The 23,788-nt window shown below is 45.3% G+C and overlaps 1 protein-coding gene across 1 annotated transcript in view; it reads left to right on the top strand.

Annotated features, from left to right (window-relative positions):
* Positions 1 to 13,999, top strand: part of GLUD1 (glutamate dehydrogenase 1) — a 181,279-nt gene extending 167,280 nt beyond the window's left edge. Inside the window, exons 12-13 of the mRNA XM_069240627.1 lie at positions 7,120 to 7,182; positions 11,835 to 13,999. Of these exons, the coding sequence (XP_069096728.1) occupies positions 7,120 to 7,182; positions 11,835 to 11,954 (183 nt within the window). The 3' untranslated portion in view covers positions 11,955 to 13,999. The remainder of the gene's footprint in view (positions 1 to 7,119; positions 7,183 to 11,834) is intronic.
* The last annotated feature ends 9,789 nt before the right edge of the window (positions 14,000 to 23,788 follow it).

The raw sequence follows: 23,788 nt of genomic DNA, 5'->3' as shown, positions 1-23,788 counted from the left end.
TTAATCAAGGAGTATTAATAAGTAGCCTCTGACCCCAGTCACCAGCTTCACCCACCCCTCCCTTTAAGCTCCAGCAAACAAGGCCCCTGGTTTGATCCCATAGTCCGCTTGGACTTACTTGCCACCTTGTGTAATCGCTGTCACTAATTGTTTTTTGTAAAGTATAATTATAGTCTTGTTTTTATGGACCATTAGTTGTCCCATTTTGTTTTGCCTCCATACTGTGCCCTGTTAGCCTGTTCTTTGTCTGTGTTTTTTTTTTTTTTTTTTTCCCCCACCCTTTGTCCTTCCCTGCCAGTCCCTCCCACCTTCCAAAACTACTGTGGAGGCTGCTGCGAGACTGCGCTACGGGTGCACCACTGCCCCCCCCCCCCCGAAGGCACGCCAAGAGCAGGCCTGCCTGTGCCTGTCCATGCCTGGAACGTGCCCAGCTTCAGGAACCCTTGCACTGCTGACCCCACAGATCACTGGGCTCTCGACCCTGAACGCAACACCTGCTGCCACGCATCACCCCACCACAAAGCTGGACCATTCACCTGCACCCACTGCCAATATTCCTTTGCCCCAGGACTGACCGCCATCACTGCCACCAATGCCTCACCATCTCCGCCAACCTAGAATGCCTCAAAACGAGTCTGAGATACAATCTCCACCCGCGCCCCTGATGTAACCATCACCAAGACCTAGCTCACCCCAGTCATCGCCACAGCAACACCCCCACAGCTACAAAATGAAGTGCCACAACTGCACCAACAGGCACGAAGGCGGCATCGCCATCATACACAAGGAATCAATTGCCTGCACCATCACCACTGACAAAACCACACCCATCATGGAACACATGACCTTCTTGCTGCACGCTGAAGACAAAACCACCATCAAAGGCACCCTCGCATACAAACCACCAGGACCAAGAACCATCAACACCATCACTGAATTCATCCCCCCGCTTGCCATTGAATCCGTACATTAAGTCTTCCTGGGAGACCTCAACTACCACCTGGATGACTCCACAGAACTACTGGAAAGACTGTGGACAAAACCAGCCTCAAGCAGATGGCCAAACTCCTGCACAAAGCAGGGCACATGCTGGACCCCCATCTTCACGTCCAGCAATAGAATCTGCTACAGTGACACCACGTAACTTATCTGGTAGGATCACTACATTATACACCTCACCCTCGCTGGATCCCTGACACTGCCCCCATCCCCTACAGTGCCCCCTCCTGTGGCTGGACCGACACCCTCTGCACCCCACAGCCCAATGTCACCACCAACTTGGATCAGGCAGTACAGAACTTTAACGACTGGATCATCAGCGCTGCCGACCTGGTTGCCCCGACCAAGCCAGCCAAGATCCACAGAACCACCAAAAAAGCCAAACGCAGGTGCAAAGAACTAGATAGAAGATGTCGCACCAGCAATAACCACGCTGATCAAGCCCTCAACTACCACCACCTGATCAAAGAGAGACAAAAAAAGAGGCCCTGACCCGCCAGATCGAGAACAGTGCCAGCCTAACCAACAAACTCATCACCATCATCGGGTTGCCTGCCCATCAAACTCCACCCCCCCCCCCCCCCCCCCCAACACACACACACACACACACACACACACACACACAAGAACTCTGCAGTGCAATCGTCGACAACTTCCACAACAAGATAAAGAGCCTCTACAGTAACTTTGATCCCTAACCCTCTGACCTCCCCAGCATCCAATCAACCTTCAGTGTTGACCACCCGTTCAACTCAGCACACTGAACATGAGCTCAGGGCACCCACCGACCCCTGCCTCCACAGGATCTTCATCCTCAGAAGAAACAAGGTCTGCCAACAGCTCACCACCTTCCTAAATGCCTTGTTAACTACAGCCACTTTTCCAGAAGCCTGGAAACGCACAGAGATCAGACCCCTCCTCAAGAAGCCCTCTGCAGACCCAAGTAAGCTCTACAGTTACAGCCCGATCTCCCTGCTCCTGTTCCCCGCCAAAGTCCTGGAGAAGGCCATCAACCTCCAACTCAGCAAACACCCCTCCTAATGAGGCTTCAGAGCCAATCACAGCACCAAGACAGCTCTGATCTCCGCAACAGATGACATCCACGTTCTGCTCGACAGAGGAGAAGCAGCCGCCCTGATCCTGCTCGAACTCTCCACGGCCTTTGACTCTGCCTGCCATCACACACCAATCATCCCACTACGCCAGATTGGGATCACAGACTATGTGCTCAGGTGGATGGCATCCTTCCTCATGGGACGTACCGAGAGTCCACCTCCCTTCACTTTAGCGGTTAAGCATACTGTCTGTGACATTTTCCCCCCCACCCAGCTCCTCCATAAGCTCAACACTCTTGAGTGTCTACATGACGCCACTCGAAGACATTGTGAGATAGCATAACACCAACATCATCTCCTATACTGACGACATGCAGCTCGTCCTCCCGCTCTCAACAGACCCCCACCAAGACAAAGACTAACTTCCACAACTGTATGAAGGACGTATCCGCCTGGAGGAAGGACAGCTGCCTGAAACGCAACAAGGACAGAACAGAGGTTCTGATTGTGGGACAGTACCATCTTTTTGGCATGGTTACCCCCACTTTATGCCTGCTGTCACTGTTTTGACTGTTCACTGGGATCCTGCTTACCAGGACTCCAGTGACTGTGGTCTCTCCCTCTCAATTTGGCTACTTAGGGCTTAGCACACCACATATTTGGCATACTGGTGCCCCATATAAGTCCCTAGTATATGGTACCTAGATACCCCTAGCATTTGGGCACCAGCATGTATTATGCCACCAATGAGAGCCCATGTAAAATATCTGCAGACCTGCCTTTGCAGCCTGTGTGAAAAGGTGCATACCCCCTTTCACTACAGGTCACTGCACCAGGTCACCTCTATGGCAGGCTGCAAGTTCCTGTGTGTAAGGGCACCCCTGCATGAGCAGAGGTGCCCCTACGAACTCGAGCTCCATTTTTCTTGGACTTTAAGTGGGATGAAGCCATTTGACCCGTGTACTGGACACAGGTCTCTGTCTACCTGTGTCCAGCTACATAATGGCATCTCCGAACCTGGGCATGTTTGGTATGAAACATGTCGGAATCATACCCCAGTACTGTTGCCAGTATTGGTTGTATGATTCCCTGCACTCTGCGGGCTTCTTAGAGGACCCCCAGCATTACTCCTACCAGTTGTCTGTGGCCTGGGGTTTTCCGGGCCGCCTCTGCTGCTGCCATCTCCAGAGATAGGTTTCTGCTCTCCTGCTGCTTGATGAGCTCAGGCAGAGGAGGGCAGAACAAAGGATTTCCTTTGGGAGAGAGAGGCAGCACCCTCTCCCTTTGGAAATGGGTATTACATGGCATGGGAGGGGTAGAATCCCCAAGCTACCGGTATGCTTTGAAGGGCACATTTGGTGCCCTCCTTACATAAAGCGGTTTGCACCAGTTGGAAGAATCTTTCTTCCCTCAACAGAGACAGGGTGCTCCTCTGCAGTAACCCTAATTTCCTGCCAAAAGTTGTCTGACTTTCACCAGAATCTGTTGCAGAAAGGGCTATCCACACATTACATGTCAAAAGAACCTGTATGTTCTAGATTGATAGAACCAAAACTTTTAAATGCACTAAGTAGCTTTTGTTGCTTTTTCACCACCTCCTAAAGAAAGCCTATATGCAAATCAGTATTGCCAGATGGCTAGTTAAGTGCATTCAAACATGTTATGCTGATGCCAAAAGAACTCTACCTACGCTTCCTAGAGCAGAAAGGAGCATCCATGGCTTTCCTAGGAAAAATTACAGTAGGTGACTTGGAAAGCAGCTACATGATCTACACCGCACACTTTCACTAAAGGCTGTGTGGATGTTCTAGCACTCCAGGAACCGAATGTAGGTCATGGAGTGCTATGTACACTTTTCCAAACAACTGCAAAATGCACAGGTTAGCTACTGCTTCTGAGGAGGACTGCTTTACAGTATATGCAAAGCATGTGTATCTACAGCCACAATGCCTCGAACGGAAAATTTTACTTACCCTCTAAGCATCTGTTAGGGTCATGTAGAGCTATAGATTCAGATGTGCCCACCTTCCTCCCCAGTGACCTGTGGCCGTTGCAGTTGACTTTGTACACCCATGGATATCTCTTTATTTATGCTAACTTTACACTCGATTCTCACCCGCCTGCGGGAATGGACTTGAAGGCCATGTGCATTATCACCAAAAGGAGGAGTCACTCTACCTCGTGACTTGAAGGACGTATTCGAAGAAAAACAACTTACACATATTCTGACCCAACACTACATGGCAGTATTGTGCAAAGCATCTGAGTTGACAGCATTACATGCCACAAACAGATGCTTAGCAGGTAAGTAACATTTTCCTTCTGGTGTAGATGACTATATCCAAAACAAAATCAGAGCCCGTACTAAATAATTAGCCAAAGAATTACCTGCAATTTCTTATTTTATGGGTATTATTAATATAATACTTGGCGGTACACCACTTAATATAATACTGTTTTTTTCCACTTACCAAATAAGTGTGATGGGTCATCCCCCACTTGGTGCTGCTTGGATGACTAGGAGACAATTGTTTTTAATGTTGCCTCTGTATGATCTACCAGTGTGTTATGAAGAAGCTTGAGTACACGAATGCCATACTGCGTATAAGAACATTTGAATGTCTGCTGACTCAATTTCTGATTTTGTTCAATGAATTCGTAAGTAATCAAAATCAGTTAGTCTCCTGCCATAAAATGTGAACTTGTGGACATGAACAATGATTTGCCAAAATGCCGAGGGTAGCGAAAGGGACATTGCACATCCTTTGTCCTTAATGACCCCCAAATCTTCCACAGAAGAGATATCACTTGACCTTAACTCTGACAAATGGGTAATTCACAATGTTGAATTTTCATAGTATCTACATGATTAATATAACCGACAAATGTCTGTTTTTTGATTTTATGGGTACACTTATGTCAAAATGTCCCATATGCCACAGTTAACCTCACTCATAACATGAATTGCCCCCAATGCTCTACCAACTTTTTGTCATGGGTGCCACCTATGCTAAGAGCTTACTCAAGTATGCCAGCACCAGTATTTTCCATGTGTATGCCAAGAACTACCTCTATTATGCCAGTATTTCACCCCGAGTATACATTATTCCAAAAATTACTCCAGCTATGTCGGTAACGGGTGTTTACCCTGCTTAAGAAGGTGCTACCATATGCCAGCACCAGTGTTTGTCTATTGTGACTCCCTTAAGTCAAGCATTACTTTCAGTAGGGAAGGGACACCAGTAGGCTTGTAAGCTGAACACCACATTCTTACTCCCGCTCCCTTGCATACTTATGCTCATTTTCAGTCACACATATTCATTCACGCTCGCTCTTAACTCACTTATACTTGCTCACACCCACTCATTCTTTCTCCCAGTTGCAGTCACTCACCTGTCACTTACTCATTCTCACTCATCTCTCCCCCTCACCCATTCTTACTCATTCAAACTTAGTTCTCACTCGCAATCACTTTTACTGTCACTCATTCTGACTCACTTGTACTAGGTTATTAACACCCAGTCTCTCACTCTGCCTCTCACTCTGCCTGTCACCGACGCAATTTCACTCACACGTGCTCTCATACAGACTTACACATGCACATACCATCCCTCTCACACAAACATACTCACAATTATGGAACTTGAATTTAAAAGCATTTTTACTTACCTCAGCTGCCAGTGAAGGTCCTTGTGCTCCATTTTTTTTTTTTTTTTTTTACAATAATAGTAAATAATAGATTATTATTATTAACTATTAATATATTAAAATGTGCAGGAAACATGGACACCTGACAACCTTAAGAGTGAGCTGCCCCTGTGTTCTTGGCATTTAATTTGCTACGTCTGAGGCCACGGGTCTCAAAGGCAGTGCCAGAGGTTGCAAGTGCAAGCTAGGGGGTCGCAGCTGAAACCCCTTAGCTGACGTCCATGCTTATCGTATGCACAAGCATACCTAGCTGTTGCAGAAGTTTGGTCTCTTGACAATAATGGTCTTTTTCCAAACACAATAAACCCCTGGAAGAAAGGCAATATTGGCATTTCAGTTTGTGCCACAGGGGGGAAAAAACAGCAAATAGCACAGCAGCTTTTAGCCGGCCAAGGGTAACAACTGCCCCAAGACCTTAAGTTATGAATAGATAATTTCAGGTTGCCTAGTTGTCTATCCACTTGCAAGTTGTACTCATTCCTGCAGTATGGTAGCTGGTGGAAGGGTGACTAATTGAGCTTTTGTTTATGATCTTTTCTACTGAGATTACCTCCTACCATTGGTCGCTTACAGATCTCTTCTACAAGGCTGGAATGGGATCAATGTAGATGCATTACCTGACGTTCGTACTTGAATGTGCTTTGGCCCAAGTGTTTCATGTTCAAGAAGATGCTGCAGTGGCAAAGTTAGGTCTGCTGTGCATACCTAATCTTCTCTAAGCGGCATAATGTTATTGTTGATACAATGTACGTCAGTATTTATACAATTTTAATACCACAATTTGTGTTGGCTCACGCAGTGCTTTTTGAACATAGAAAAACTTTCTTTAAAAGGTAGCATATTTCTACCCTTGAGGAGTTCTTCTTAGGAAACCTGCTCTCTTCACATTGTGTGTGTTTGAAAGCTGCAGAAGGTGGAGATAAAGAAGGGTTAATTCAGCTAGGATAATACATCCTTTATAACCCATTTCTCTCTTTCTGAAGTTACATTTCTAATTTTCTTAAAATGGTAATAGAAAATGATGCCTTTGTATAGGCATGTTAAAAAAAAAAAAAAAAAAAAAAAAAAAAACACTATTTAGAGTATTTTTCTCCGCTTTGAAAGTGTCCCACAAGACCTTCCTCAGCTGTGCATTGTTTATGTAGGTAGTGAAGATGTCTGATTTGAGAACCAATATGTCACTTGGGTAAACTATAGTTTGTTGTGCTTGGGAACCTACAGAGATGTCATACATTACTGTTAATTATTTTTTCTTAACTGTGTGTATGCAAATACAGAACCAGGTGTCACAATTAATCATGAGTCTGTTAATCGGAGTGGTGGCACTTACCACAGGTTTCTTCTCTCATCTCTACAGGGTGCATCTGAAAAAGACATTGTTCATTCTGGATTGGCTTACACCATGGAGCGGTCTGCTAGGGTAAGCACTTTTCCATTTAACTGGTTAGCCTGTAGTTACTCAGCTAAATTGGGTGTAAATGATTAAAAGATGTGGACATTGTTCAGGCTAGTTCATGTGATTTTTGGTGGACAGATTGTTCGTCACTGTGCAGTAATCTAGTCGTCTAAACCTATGCTGCCCATTCTGAAACTGGGAGGGCTCCCAGAATGGAATTGGCACATGTACCACCTTGCCCTGAAACACCACCGCAGTTCCCTTTGCATCTAGTTCATTTAGCAACTACATAAGCATGATTAGGGCTTGGTGCAGCTTCACATTTCATACCTACCCTTTGAAATCTACATTAAAGCAAATCGCACAAGATCAGAGAGAGAGAATGGATAGTGCACAAAATGGGCGTTCAGCAGTGGTATCCCATGAAGCAGCAAATAGTGTACTCCGAGTAAGAGGAGACCTAAGATGAAAGCCTACATGTGGAGACCAAAAGTAAGGCAAAACAGTGACTGAATTCACAAACCTTAAATGGAAAAGGAGTTAAAGTAATGTGAAATAAAATGGGAGAGCAACAATCCGAATGATGTGTGAAGAAAGGGAAAGGCCAATAAAATGGGGAGTACAATAGTAAAACTCTACCCTGCCCGCAGTTTTTCCCTTCCTGTGTTTTTCTTTGACTGTAGAACTTTGTGTTGTACACCACTGAAAAAGAGTTTCGTAATGTCTGTGGTTTTTCTCTCAAAAATGTTCTTTGGATTGCCCTATTTGGCTGAAAATGCCCCAGTGTCATGAGTTAAATGTTGAATGCGGCCTGCGTTGTTTTCACAGCACCCATACATAGCTGCAAACATAATTGGCTCTTGGTGCTCATAGCTGGGCTGCAGTTTGAAGACATTGCAGTAAAACATAGTTTGAAAGTGCCTTTGCCATATAGAAATTAATAATTCACACCGAATGTGTGTGTTTTAAAAGCTCTCAAGTCAGGATGGCTAATGTATTTTTAATTTAAAAAAAAAAACGCCAAGATACATGTTTGACTTTGGTGCCCATTTAATTTATTTTTCACAATTCAGATTTTTTATAACGTTAGTGGAAAAGTGACAACTTAGTTTGTGCTGCATAAGCCTTAGAAATACTTAGGCCATTCATTTCACCACCAGATGGTGATTACTCATTACTGTCTGGAAATAGAGGTGGTTTTGGCTTTCTAGAGAACAGTGGTTTGGCCTCTAGACCCAGGAAGGAAGGGTGTTGTCAACCTAGTGCCATGTAGCAAGGAGTAGACTTTAAGAGGGGCACAAACAGTTGGTAGAACAAAAGACAACCTTAAAACAGTACCTACCTTTACTTGTTAAAGCCAATTGTGGCTGTACTGCAGGAGCCCCCTTGACACTTTGGCACCAAACACTAGAGAGGTCAACCAATTCAGACCAGGACTGAGAGTAGGAGAGCTGACCTAAATATGGGAGTGGCTATGGGCCTGCCTTGAGCTCTTCAATGGAGTTCAGCCATCTTGAGTTAAAGCTTCTGGGAATTTTTGCCAGAAAACCAAGAGAAAGTGCTACAAAAGTAGGTGGATATAGGTCAGGAAAGTAAGTGTTATTGGTTAGAGAAAATTTGTAGTTTACTGCCTAGTGCAGAAGATAAAACTGATACCTCACCCCCACCTCCCTGGAAAATTACTATATCCAGGAAGACTCGTGTAAAGAAGGCCCTGCTAAAGAAAGAAGAATCTTGACTTCTTCCTTGCACTCATGTACTGGAACCTTTCTCCAGTCTTAGAGGGTCATTGTGATATTGGCGGGATACCCTGACGACAACCACGCTGACGGTTGACGGAAGACTGTCTGCACGGCGAAGCCCCTGCTGGCTGTTTAATGATTTTCCCACTGGGCCGGTGGGCGAGGGAAACGGGACCTTTACATTGACGCCGGCTCCAAATGGAGCTGGCGCCAGTGTGACAATGCAGAGAGTGCAGCAGCACCCATCGCGCATTTCACTGCCCGTGATTCAGGCAGTGAAATGCACGATGGGGGCTCCTGCACTGCCCATGCCAAGTGCAGGGGCCCCCAGGTGGGCCCGGAGACACCCATTCTGACAACCTTTCCCTAGTGGTGTAAACCACCAGGAAAAGGCTGGCGGATTATCCGCAGGGCAGCGCTGCCCTGTCAGATCTGAAACTCTGCCACCGCCAGGCTGCCTAGTGGCGGCAGCGGCATTTCCACTGTGGTGTTCCCGCCACGGTTGTAATAGGTGGGCGGACCACCACTACTGCAGCAGTCCACCCGCCACTATGAGATTCATAATGAGGGCTTAAGTCTAAAGGTACTCATTGGGTGAGGTCAGTGCTTAATTTATAGATAAAAACGTGCCAGTGCCCAAAGCTGCCCTCTTAAACACGCGGCTGCTGCAATTAAATGTGCGAACACAGAATACTGAGGCAGTGTAATCCTGAAGCCATATCGGGCCTCTTCAATCAATTTAAAGTCACTCCCTGCACCTCCAGCTCACTCTTTCAGCTTTCTCCCATTGTAACGCTTTTTCGATTTTTCTCTTACTCCGTTTTTCCCATGTGTCTTTTGCTCACTGTAAATGCTTGAGGTAGAAAAGTAAGTGCCGGCCCTCCAAACCGGAAACAAAAAGCACAAATTAAGCACTGGGTGAGGCAGCAAATCCATCCCTGTAGCAAAGCTACTTCGCTGGCAAAGTAATAGAGCTTTGTCATAAATGGCGCTTTTGATACCAAAACAAATGACTTCAACTGGGTCATGCAGGCGATGTGTCAGACTTTGAGAGATACTCGTAGGCCTCAGCCTTAAACTTTGGCCTACTGAAGGATTTCAGAGACCAGGTCCCGAGGTAAAACATTTAACAAACGACCCGCTTGGTGTATTTTAACGCTGCTCGTTTGTGGTTTGCCTCAGATCACACACAGGTCCTTGTTCAACATGATTTGGTCCCGCAATGGCTTGATCACCACCAGTTCCTATTATAAGATTTCTAATGAGATTGTGTTTGTTGGTAGGGGTCACCCCTTCCTAAATTAATAACCCAATTTCTGACAATGATGAAACAAAAAATACCACAGGTAGAATCCTGTGAAAATGTCTGTATATGGGAGCGAAGGGTGAAAGCGTTTCTGCAAGTAACATTTTGTAAGAAATGGACACAACCATTTGAGAACAGGAGCCTTCCTGTTGAAAGTAGAATCCTGGATAGGATTACCTACACTGAAAGGGCAATACAGTATTCTGTAACACCAGAGCAAATTTATTGTGAAAGCCAAAGGGAAAGTATTTTATTATTGCTTCTTTGGAATTATCAAAACCAAAAGTAGTCTGAAAGCGAAAAAGAAAAATGAAGCGCTGTATGTTGGTGGTGAATGGAACAGTACATCGCATATATGCTACATTACTGTCATTGTGCAATAAATTGTAAGTATATGCAAAGTGCTCAGACACTTGATTGAGTACAAAAACTTATTAGAATGCGCGTTTCCCAGTGCCAAGGTAAGCAATTTAGCAGCTCGGTCAAGCACAGCAGAATTTTGGAAAGGAACAGAGGCAAAAAGGGGTAGAACAATCAATTATATTTTCTGGCAATCCTCATGCCCTGTTCACATTCATCCATAGTGCTTTGGCATGTAGTAGAGAAGATTGCGATGTAGTATGTTTTTTGTTTTTTTTTAATTACTTTTTTTTTGGCACGAAAAAGCTTCCAGATCTTAACTACCAACAGTTGTGCTGATTTGTTTTAGAGTTCAAAGTGCCGTAATCGTGTTTTTTTTTTTTTTTTAATAACCTTGTATTATAAATACCTCTCATCTATGTATTATGGCTTCACGTTTGTAATGATTTTAATTAATATAACAATAAAACCCGGTTGCGATTACGAGTTCAAAGTACCCTTTCCTTCCCCCGTTTTTGTGCACTACCTGTTTCAGTAGAATAGGAGAAGGCGCATAGTCTGGGGGGCTGCAAGTGTATCACACATTCTTCAGAAATCTTTGTTCTAGTAAAGCTTGTGATCTCAATTCGGCGGAACAATAGTCACATGTTGACTAAAGGAAATAAAAAAAAATTAAAAAATGCACATATCCTTGTTCTCAAAAGTCTAGCCTAACGCAATACGTTTGAGGATCAAATTAAGGGAAATAGATGGAAGATTGGGAGCTAACTGCATTTTTTTTTTCTTTGATTGACCTACATCATGAGGATCATAATCTCTGTCAAGACTACATATTTTTATTGTAATTTTACTAGACTGGATTTAACTTTTTTTACATTCACGTGAGTTTCTGAAAATGTTTTTTTTTTTTTTTTTTTTTTTTCCCACATTTTTTTTTTTTTAAATGGAAGGGACCTAGTTAAATTGTTCAGGCACCCAGTAACTTGGTCACCTTTCTCCTTCATAGATTGTGTATGTTAGCGTATGTTGCTTTTGTGTGATAAGCTACTCAACTTTACATTCCACCATGGTCATTGTGCCGGTCTGTTTGCAATGTGTTATAATCTATTTGTTAGATATTAAAATAGTGATAATTTGGTTCAACAAAAAAGCCATACAATATGAGTGGCTAGATTTTCCTTTATGGATTTTTGTTTTATAATGATGCATTGTTTAATGTGGCAATATAATCTCCCCTGCTCACCAATCCTGTTTGCCTCTATTTTCAGCAAATAATGCGTACTGCCATGAAGTATAACTTGGGTTTGGACCTGAGAACAGCTGCCTACGTCAATGCAATTGAAAAAGTGTTTAAGGTGTACAACGAGGCTGGGCTGACATTCACATAGAATGGCGACGATTAGTCTTCTACTCCTGGACCTTTGCTCATCCGCCTGGACCTTTCCTTGCCCAACCAAGTGCTTCTCTCCTCCCCATATTCACCAGAAAAGTTACTCTGTTTACACGTAACTGCGAAGACCCTGCTTTTTTCCTTCACTTGGTTTTTATAGCAGATATTAGTTCTAAAAATGGCTTCCGTCCAAAGTATAATATAAATATTTTTTTAAAGAGCACACTACCATTTTAAAACCCTCCCTCCTAGGGTATAGTATGCTGTTAGTCTAAAGATAATCCCCAGAATGGCCTATACAAGTGTAGATGAGTGAATGTTTAAGTGTCGTAGACGACCAGATACTGTTACCCATTCATTGTTGTAGTTAATTTTGTCACTGTCTCTCTTAAAGATTACATAGCCAGTGACTGGCTAGCCCACTTTGCTATGAGCTGTGCATGTGTTTTGGGCAGAACGCTGCAGAGCCTAGAGGTGGCTGGTGTTATTTGTCTCACCCCAGTTCTCGAGAAGAAGGCACATAGAAATGTAACACAGCCTAATCAAAGCTCCCATTTACAGTCTGTTCAGGATCATCACAGTGGCTGTATGAGCGTATCTGACAGCACTTCATTGTGTGCTTAATACGTCTGATAAATAAGTAGGATGGTTCTGGTCTGCAGAATTGGGGATTGAACGGGAGGACTCCTGTGATAATCCATGCAATTTGCATTCTGCCTACCCTGCTTAAGCCCCACTGCCCCTCCTTTGGTGATGCTGCACTGCCGTCCTTACCACAACAGGAATGCAAGTCTCCCAAGAGGGAAATACACTGTCCTATGCCAACGCCACTAGCATCTACTGCTCTTTTAATGGAAAAGCCAGTGTTACTAATGCAGAGTTGGTACTCAGCAGAGCTGTCCTATTATCAAATGTAAATGATGTGCTCCTTTTGCACGACAGCACTATTTAGCATCAGCTCCTGACGGTTATGCATCCCTTATAATGCAGGATGTGCCATAGATCAAGTTTGTATGTGAAGGCGTTGACCTTGTGTTCTGCATTACGTATTATGACGCTGCACTCTTTTCATCAATGTCTAAATATCATTTCAGAAGGCTGAGTAAACAAGCCAACCGCCTTAGCTGTTCTTTATGCACAGCCAAATTACTTAAGGCACTTTGTTCGTGAAGTATGTATATTAATACATAGCATTTTGGTTTAATTACCTCAGGAACAACCTCCTTTTTTGTTGTGGTTTTTTTTTTTTTTTTTTTTTTTTTTTTTTTTTTTCCTTTTTCAATGTTGTGGGAGTGACAGAAAGCTTAATAGCCTAGTGGACCTTCTGGGGGAAGTTATAAAGCTGTTTTCTCCGTTTCTATGTTTTAACTGCAGAAACAGCATTTTTGTGATCGTTGCTGCTCTTCTAGGACTGCCTTTTATCATGTATTAAACCTAGACTTTATGAGAAATCGCCTGTAGGTCCAAGCGGAGCTGTATTTTTGTATTCTGTCAGTCATCCACATTGAATTCTCTTGCGTCTACCAAGATCACAGCTTAGACAACACCTGTATTAAAAAAAAAAAAACACTTGTTACAACGTTTGCTAGTAGGAAATGATAAAGGGACGACAGAATTCTATTGACATATGCTATCCTAGTACAAACCACTTTTGTAGCCCTGAGATTTTGCTCTTGAAATTACATTCTCTCAAAATTAATTTTACATTTAGTTATTAATGTTTGTTTTTTAAAAACAAAAAACCCATGAAGCTATTATTTTTGGTTACTTTTTTGTACCTATCCAAGGTCTTGCATATTCTAAACATAATCATGTGCAGATGATACAAGATGTTTAATTTGTTTTGTTTTTTAAGACCTTTATCAATGTAGTCCCAAGTGCTAGATATCTTATTTATGGACAAAACACGAACTTTTTTAAAAATGCATACCTACAGCAGCTCCTGTGTCTGGTTTTTTTTTGGGTTGCTTTTCTACCAATAACTTTGTATTTGCATGACTTCGTTGACGACCAATTATTAAAAGCCAGCCTTTACAAAACGTACATCATGTCTTCCTCTCGCTTATTTTTGGTGTCAATTTCCTTCTATTCAGTGACCAGTGTATATCTTTCAAGGGATCTGGATCTATTTCATATTTTTAGGATTCTCCTGCTCGTTAAAAAAACAATGTTTTGTGAATGAGCCATGTAGGAAACTGCCTGTGTATATACCATATCAAAATGGGATGTAGAGTCCAGTGGATCCTCAGAGGCTTCACAGAGGCTAAAGTAGATAACACAAATGCCCTCTTTTGTGGCAGTGTGGTCTCGCAGGTAGGCTTATCAGCGGGTTGTGCAAAGCATTTGTTGTACACTCAGTCAAGAAATGAGGCACTCACTTAATGACTAACTCCAGGTCAATATTTTTATGTAGCATAAATATATTCTGTTACTTTATTTCTAGAACCAACAGGACCTTTGTTGCGGTACAGTTGTAGGTTTGTATCAAACTTGTATATCAAATACACTTTGTTTAGGTTTTTCAGATAATACAGCCTACAAGTAAGTAGCACTTTTACTTTATAAAAGTAGACAATGCAACTCTTATAGGAACCAGAACAGTTCTAGGGGAGATAGTGTTAACACAGTTTACAGGTAAGTACTCAACTAACGATCCCACTCTTCGGGGGTTAGGATGTTCACAGGTCAAAGTTCAAGTTGACCTCTTTCGATTCGCTCCGGTTTGAAATCTTTCCTTCTGTCTTCGCTTTATCAATTGTATTATTTTTCAATCGTGTACTTCTGCTTTGTGTTTGTCTCAACTTGTCGGTCTGGGCACCGACCACTCACTCTCCGGAGCGACTCCAACTGTTTAGGCCTTCCTCACCACATCACTGAAGATTATGCTGAGCTTATAAAACGGACGCAGTTTTGTTACGTTTTTGGTGCCATACAATTCTCCCACACAGTTAACATCTATGGTGTAACTTGCGCCTCCACCCATTTACTAGGAGGCTACTTGCAATGCCTGCGAAATCCTTCTCGTCGAAAAGACCCTTTGGAACTGAAAAGCTCATCGTTTGGAAATGGCGCACAAGACTCCAGTCTACACTCCGTACATCTTTGGGAGGAGCCCGCCCAGGAGGAGCTTGAACAAGAGGATGCCTTTTCGATCCAGGACTCGGACTGCGCGGATGTCACCTTGTGGCTTTCGAAATCCAACTGCATGTCAGAGTACTGTGGCCCCACCTGCCCGCACCCCAAGACTATCAGAAAGCACTCTGTAAAGGTCACTGGACTGCCACCAGGCCATCGCTTGGTTTGAGAAACACTTTCGGCTGCTCCAGCTTGGCTCTGAAAATTGCAAAGACCAAAACAACATCTTCGACCTCCAGCACCTCCATCTGAGACATCGTTGCCATCTCGGTCTGAACTTCGCTTCGGTGTGAAACAAACTACAGCGATTGAAATCTTGGGTGCCGAAAACCACAGAACTTGGGAGAAGAAGGACTCTAGTCAGCCTCGACGGGCGCCACCTCCACTATCCTATCCTATCCTATCCTATCCTGACAAGAAGAGTAAGAAGATAGATGCTACTGCAAAAGAATGGCTGCACAAGCAGCTAACCATTGGCATATCACCAATTCACAGGCCTTACTAGCCAGCTATGACTGGGCTCACTGGGATGAAATGGAGGAGCTCATCCAGTTTTTCCAGGAAGAGAACCGCAAAAGAGGGCAGAAAATTGCTGAGGGCAAATCATTACAAACAACTCCATATGCTGTGCCCTAGATGCCGCTGATACAGCTGCATGCGGCATTAGTACCAGTGTCTTGATTAGGATGCATGCGTGGCTTGAACGCTCTGGTTTTAAACCAGAGGTCCAGCAAGAGGTCTTTAATATGCTGTAGGAAGTTGGCTCTGTATGCACTATTTCAAAGTAAGGAATAGTATGCACAGAGTCCAAGGGTTCCCCTTAGAGGTAAGATAGTGGCAAAAAGAGATAATAATAATGCTCTATTTTGTGGTAGCGTGGTCGAGCAGTAGGCTTATCAAAGGAGTAGTGTTATGCATTTGTTGTACATACACAAGCAATAAATGAGGAACACACACTCCGAGACAATTCCAGGCCAATAGGTTTTTGTATAGAAAAATATATTTCCTTAGCTTATTTTAAGAACCACAGGTTCAAGATTTACATGTAATACTTCAAATGAAAGGTATTGCAGGTAGGTACATTAGGAACTTTGAATTAGCAAAATAGCATATACAGTTTTCACATAAATCACATATAGCTATTTTAAAACTAGACACTTAGTGCAATTTTCAACAGTTCCTGGGGGTAGTAAGAGTTTGTTAGTTTTTGCAGGTAAGTAAACCACCTACGGGGTTCAAGTTTGGGTCCAAGGTAGCCCACCGTTGGGGATGCAGAGCAACCCCAAAGTTACCACATCAGCAGCTCAGGGCCGGTAAGGTGCAGAGGTCAAAGTGGTGCCCAAAACGCATAGGCTTCAATGGAGAACGGTGTGCCCCGGTTCCAGTCTGCCAGCAGGTAAGTACCCGCGTCTTCGGAGGGCAGACCAGGGGGTGTTTTGTAGGGCACCGGGGGGGGGACACACAAGTCCACTCAGAAAGTACACCCTCAGCAGCACGGGGGCGGCCGGGTGCAGGGGGCAAACAAGCGTCTGGTTTGTAATAGAAATCAATGGGAGTCCAAGGGGTCTCTTCAGCGATGCAGGGAGGCAAGGGGGGGGTGACTCCTCGGGGTAGCCACCACCTTGGCAAGGGAGAGGGCCACCTGGGGGTCGCTCCTGCACTGGAGGTCGGATCCTTCAAGCCCTGGGGGCTGCGGGTGCAGAGTCTTTACCAAGCGTCGGATCTTAGAAGCAGGCAGTCGCGGTCAGGGGGAGCCTCAGGATTCCCTCTGCAGCTGTCGCTATTGGGGCTCGGGGGGGTCAACTCTGGCTACTCACGGTCTCGCAGTCTCTGGGGAGTCCTCCCTGAAGTGATTGTTCTCCACAAGTCGAGCCGGGGGCGTCGGGTGCAGTGTCAAGTCTCACGCTTCCGGCGCGAAACGCAAGTTGTTTCAAATTTGCTTCTTTGTAGCAAAGTCGCAGTCTTGGGTGAACAGAGCCGCTGTCCTCGGGAGTTCTTGGTCCTTCTAGATGCAGGGCAGTCCTCTGAAGCTTCAGAGGTCGCTGGTCCCTGGGGAGAGCGTCGCTGGAGCAGTGTCTTTAGAAGTGGGGAGACAGGCCGGTAGAGCTGGGGCCAAAGCAGTTGGTGTCTCCATCTTCTCTGCAGGGTTTTTCAGCTTAGCAGTCCTCTTCTCCTTAGGTTGCAGGAATCTGAGTTCTTAGGTTCTGGGGAGCCCTTAAATACTAAATTTAAGGGCGTGTTTAGGTCTGGGGGTTTAGTAGCCAATGGCTGCACCCTCTTTGTGCCTCCTCCCTGAGGGGAGGGGGCACATCCCTAATCCTATTGTGGGAGTCCTCCATCTGCAAGATGGAGGATTTCTAAAAGTTAGAGACCTCAGGACACCTTCGGGGCTGTCCTGACTGGCCAGTGACTCCTTGTTTTTCTCATTATCTCCTCCAGCCTTGCTGCCAAAAGTGGGGCCGTGGCCGGAGGGGGTGGGCAGCTCCACTAGCTGGAGTGCCCTGTGGTGCTGTAACAAAGGGGGTGAGCCTTTGAGGCTCACCGCCAGGAGTTACAGTTCCTGCAGAGGGAGGTGTGAAGCACCTCCACCCAGTAAAGGCTTTGTTACTAGCCACAGAGTGACAAAGGCACTCTCCCCATTTGGCCAGCAACATGTCTGGTGTGTGGCAGGCTGCTAAAACTAGTCGGCCTACACGGATAGTCGGTTAAGGTTTCAGGGGGCACCTCTAAGGAGCCCTCTGGGGTGTATGTTACAATAAATTGTACACTGGCATCAGTGTGCATTTATTGTGCTGAGAAGTTTGATACCAAACTTCCCAGTTTTCAGTGTAGCCATTATGGTGCTGTGGAGTTCGTGCCTGACAGACTCCCAGACCATATACTCTTAAGGCTACCCTGCACTTACAATGTCTAAGGTTTTGCTTAGACACTGTAGGGGCACAGTGCTCATGCACTTGTGCCCTCACCTATAGTATAGTGCACCCTGCCTTAGGGCTGTAAGGCCTGCTAGAGGGGTGACTTATCTATAATTCATAGGCAGTGTGAGGTTGGCATGGCACCCTGAGGGGAGTGCCATGTCAACTTAGTCGTTTTGTCCTCACTAGTACACACAAGCTGGCAAGCAGTGTGTCTGTGCTGAGTGAGGTGTCCCCAGGGTGGCATAAGACATGCTGCATCCCTTAGAGACCTTCCCTGGCATCAGGGCCCTTGGTACCAGGGTTACCAGTTACAAGGGACTTACCTGGATGCCAGGGTGTGCCAATTGTGGAAACAAAAGTACAGGTTAGGGAAAGAATACTGGTGCTTGGGGCCTGGTTAGCAGGCCTCCGCACACTTTCAAATCAAAACTTAGCATCAGCAAAGGCAAAAAGTCAGGGGGTAACCATGCCAATGAGGCATTTCCTTACACAAACCCCCCCGCCCCCCCAAACGAAAGAGGATGAGACTAACCTTTCCCAAGAGAGTCTTAATTTTCTAAGTGGAAGAACCCGGAAAGGCCATCTGAATTGGCATGGGCAATCCCAGGTCTGTGTTCCACTATAAAGTCCATTCCCTGTAGGGAGATGGACCACCTCAACAGTTTTGGATTTTCACCTTTCATTTGCATCAGCCATCTGAGAGGTCTGTGGTCAGTTTGAACTACAAAGTGAGTACCAAAGAGGTATGGTCTCAGCTTCTTCAGGGACCAAACCACAGCAAAGGCCTCCCTCTCAATGGCACTCCAACTCTGCTCCCTGAGGAGTAACCTCCTGCTAATGAAAGCAAAAAGCTGGTCAAGGCCATCCTCATTTGTTTGGGACAAAACTGCCCCTATCCCATGTTCAGAGGCATCTGTCTGCACAATTAACTGCTTGGAGTAATCTGGAGCTTTCAGAACTGGTGCTGTGCACATTGCTTGTTTCAGGGTGTCAAAGGCCTGTTGGCATTCTACAGTCCAGTTTACTTTCTTGGGCATTTTCTTGGAAGTAAGTTCTGTGAGGGCTGTCACTATGGATCCATATCCCTTCACAAACCTCCTGTAATACCCAGTCAAGCCAAGGAATGCCCTGACTTGAGTCTGGGTTTTTGGAGCTGCCCAGTCCAGAATAGTCTGGATCTTAGGCTGGAGTGGCTGAACTTGGCCTCCACCTACAAGGTGACCCAAGTAAACCACAGTTTCCTGCCCTATCTGGATTTGGATGCCTTGATAGAGAGGCCTGCTGATTGCAGAGCCTTCAAAACCTTCTTCAGGTGGACCAGGTGATCCTGCCAGCTGGAGCTAAAGACAGCAATATCATCAAGATAGGCTGCACTAAAGGACTCCAAGCCAGCAAGGACTTGATACACCAACCTTTGGAAGGTGGCGGGGACATTCTTTAAACCAAAGGGCATAACAGTAAACTGATAATGCCCATCAGGTGTGGAGAATGCTGTCTTCTTTTGCTCCTGGTGCCATTTTGATTTGCCAGTACCCTTCTGTTAAGTCAAAGGTACTTAAGAATTTGGCAGCACCTAATTTGTCAATCAGTTCATCTGCCCTTGGAATGGGATGGGCATCCGTCTTGGTGACAGAATTAAGTCCTCTGTAGTCCACACAAAACCTCATCTCTCTCTTTCCATCTTTGGTGTGAGGTTTGGGGACTAAGACCTTTGGGTTAGCCCAGGGGCTGTCAAAGTACTCAATGACTCCCAATTCCAGCATCTTGTGGACACCCACCTTGATGCTTTCCTTAACTTGGTCAGACTGTCTGAATATTTTGTTTTTGGGAGCCATGCTGTCTCCTGTGTCCACATCATGGGTACACAGGTGTGTCTGACCAGGGGTTAGGGAAAAGAGCTCAGCAAACTGTTGCAGGACTTTCCTACAGTCAGCTTGCTGTTGGCCAGAGAGGGTGTCTGAATAGATCACTCCATCTACTGAGCCATCTTTAGGGTCTGGGGAGAGGAGATCAGGGAGAGGTTCACTCTCAGCTTCCTGGTCCTCATCTGTTACCATCAACAGATTCACATCAGCCGTGTCATGGAAGAGCTTAAGGCGGTTCACATGGATCACCCTCTTGGGGGTCCTGCTAGTGCCTAGGTCCACCAGGTAGGTGACCTGCCTCTTCTTTTCTAGCACTGGGTATGGGCCACTCCATCTGTCCTGAAGTGCCCTGGGAACCACAGGCTCCAAAACCCAGACTTTCTGCCCTGGTTGAAATTCAACCATTGCAGCCTTTTGGTCATACCAACACTTCTGGAGCTGTTGGCTGGCCTCAAGGTTTTTGCTTGCCTTTTCCATGTACTCTGCCATCCTTGAACGTAGGCCAAGTACATAGTCCACTATATCTTGTTTAGGCTCATGAAGAGGTCTCTCCCAGCCTTCTTTCACAAGAGCTAGTGGTCCCCTTACAGGGTGCCCAAACAGAAGTTCAAAGGGTGAAAACCCTACTTCCTTCCGAGGAACCTCTCTGTAAGCGAAAAGCAGACATGGCAAGAGGACATCCCATCTCCTTTTGAGTTTTTCAGGGAGCCCCATGATCATGCCTTTCAATGTTTTGTTGAATCTCTCAACAAGACCATTGGTTTGTGGATGGTATGGTATGGTGAATTTGTAAGTCACCCCACACTCATTCCACATGTGTTTCAGGTATGCTGACATGAAGTTGGTACCTCTGTCAGACACCACCTCCTTAGGAAAACCCACTCTGGTAAAAATACCAATGAGTGCTTTGGTTATTGCATGGGCAGTAGTCAACCTAAGGGGAATTGCTTCAGGGTATCTAGTAGCATGATCCACTACTACTAGTAGGTATAGGTTCCCTGAGGCCGTGGGAGGTTCTAGTGGACCCACTATGTCCACACCCACTCTTTCAAAGGGGACCCCCACCACTGGAAGTGGAATGAGGGGGGCCTTTGGTTGCCCACCTGTCTTACCACTGGCTTGACAGGTGGCACAGGAGACGCAAAACTCCTTGACCTTCTGGGACATGTTGGGCCAATAGAAGTGGTTGACTAGTCTCTCCCACGTCTTGGTCTGTCCCAAATGCCAAGCAAGAGGAATATCATGGGCTAAGGTCAGTATGAACTCCCTAAACTCCTGAGGCACTACCACTCTCCTAGTGGCACCAGGTTTGGGATCTCTTGCCTCAGTGTAAAGGAGTACATCTTCCCAATAGACCCTATGTGTTCCTGTTTTCTTTCCATTGGACTCTTCAGCAGCTTGCTGCCTAAGGCCTTCAAGAGAGGGACAAGTTTCTTGCCCCTTACATAACTGCTCCCTTGAGGGTCCCCCTGGGCCTAGGAGATCAACCTGATAAGGTCCTAACTCCATAGGCTCAGTTCCCTCAGAGGGCAGAACTTCTTCCTGAGAAGAGAGGTTCTCTTTTTCCTGTTGTGTTGCAACTGGTTCCCCAGTTGTCTTTCCTTTTCTCTTGGTAGGTTGGGCCCTTTTTCCAGGCTCCAACACCACTTTTTCACCCTGAGCCTTGCACTGTGCCCTTGTCTTGACACACACCAGTTCAGGGATACCCATCATGGCTGCATGGGTTTTCAGTTCTACCTCAGCCCATGCTGAGGACTCCAGGTAATTTCCAAGCAAACCGTCTACAGGGATATTTGAGGAGACCACCACCTGTTTCAGGCCATTGACCCCTCCCCACTCTAAAGTTACCATAGCCATGGGATGTACTTTAGTCGGATTGTCAACGTTGGTGACTGGCTAAGTTTGTCCAGCCAGGTATTGACCAGGGAAAACCAGTTTCTCTGTCACCATGGTGACACTGGCACCTGTATCCCTCAGGCCTTCTACACTTGTCCCATTAATTAAGAGCTACTGCATGTATTTTTGCATGTTAGGGGGCCAGGCATCCAGTGTGGCTAAATCCACCCCACCCAAAGAGACGAATGTAGCTTCAGTGTGACACCTGATTTGCTCTGGGCACACTGTTGATCCCACTTGGAGACTAGCCATTCCAGGGTTAGCTAGAGTAGTTAGAAGTGGATTTTTTCTTGGAACAGGCCTTGTCTCCAGTTTGGTGTCCAGGCTGATTACAGCTACGACACCAGGCCTTTTTGGGTTCAAAGTTTTTACCCTTGTACCCAAAATTGGATTGTGAAGAGGCTCTGGGCCCACCCTCCTGTGCAGGTTTTTGGGGGCCTGTAGAAGACTCTTTACTATTTGTCCCTTTGGATGTCTCAACACTCTTCCCCTGGGGAGGCTTTGTGACCCCTTTCTTTTGGTCACCCCCTGTAGAAGTCTTGGTCGCCCTAGTATTGACCCAATGGTCCGCTTTCTTTCCCAATTCTTGGGGAGAAATTGGTCCTAGGCCTACCAGATGCTGATGCAGTTTATCATTTGAACAATTACTTAATAGGTGTTCTTTCCCAAATAAATTGTACAGCCCATCATAATCATTTACACCACTTCCTTGAATCCAACCATCCAGTGTTTTTACTGAGTAGTCAACAAAATCAACCCAGGTCTGGCTCGAGGTTTTTTGAGCCCCCCTGAATCTAATTCTATACTCCTCAGTGGAGAATCCAAAGCCCTCAATCAGGGTAGCCTTCATGAGGTCATAGGATTCTGCATCTTTTCCAGAGAGTGTGAGGAGTCTATCCCTACACTTTCCAGTGAACATTTCCCAAAGGAGAGCACCTCAGTGAGATCTGTTTACTTTTCTGGTTGCACAAGCCCTCTCAAAAGCTGTGAACCATTTGGTGATGTCATCACCATCTTCATATTTAGTTACAATCCCTTTAAGGATTTTCAACATGTCAGGAGAATCTCTGACCCTATTTATGTTGCTGCCACCATTGATGGGACCTAAGCCCATCTCTTGTCTTTCCCTTTCTATGGCTAGGAGCTGTCTCTCTAAAACCAATCTTTTGGCCATCCTGGCTAGCAGGAGGTCATCTTCACTGAGGCTATCCTCCTCAATGACTCCAGAGGTGCAGGACCCTCCTGTGAGGGAAACAGCATCTCTATCACAGTTGGAGACGGCTTGAGGGGCCCTGTTCTCCCCAACTAGGACTGGAGGTGGGACTTCCTCCACATCACTAGTTTCTTCCTCTAGGAGGTCATCCTCAGAGGGGTTGGCTTTGGCAAACTCTGCCAACAGCTCCTGGAGCTGTATTTTGGAAGGGTTTATGCCAGTTTTAATATTTTTTAATTTGCAGAGAGACCTTAGCTCCCTCATTCTAAGGTGGAGGTAAGGTGTGAGGTCGAGTTCCATCACTCTCTTCTGCATTAGACATTATGTTTCTAAAAGTTGGAATACTTTTTAAGAATCTAAAACTATCTCTAGAACTTAATTCAAACTTTCACAAAACTTTTAAACTCTAAAAGAAATGCTAACAGGGACTAACACAAGGCCCTAGCAGGACTTTTAAAAATTTAGAAAAATAGCTCAAATTGCAAAAATCAGTTTCTAATGACAATTTTTGGAATTTAGTTGTGTGATCAGGAATTTGCTGAGTAGTCCAGCAAATGCAAAGTCTTGTACCCCACCGCTAATCCACCAATGTAGGAAGTTGGCTCTGTATGCACTATTTCAAAGTAAGGAATAGTATGCACAGAGTCCAAGGGTTCCCCTTAGAGGTAAGATAGTGGCAAAAAGAGATAATACTAATGCTCTATTTTGTGGTAGTGTGGTCCAGCAGTAGGCTTATCAAAGGAGTAGTGTTAAGCATTTGTTGTACATCCACAAGCAATAAATGAGGAACACACACTCAAAGACA

This window comes from Pleurodeles waltl, chromosome 6 (genome assembly GCF_031143425.1).
Source record: "Pleurodeles waltl isolate 20211129_DDA chromosome 6, aPleWal1.hap1.20221129, whole genome shotgun sequence".
Classification (NCBI taxonomy): Eukaryota; Metazoa; Chordata; class Amphibia; order Caudata; family Salamandridae; genus Pleurodeles; species Pleurodeles waltl.
This window is presented reverse-complemented; position numbering and strand designations above follow the sequence as displayed.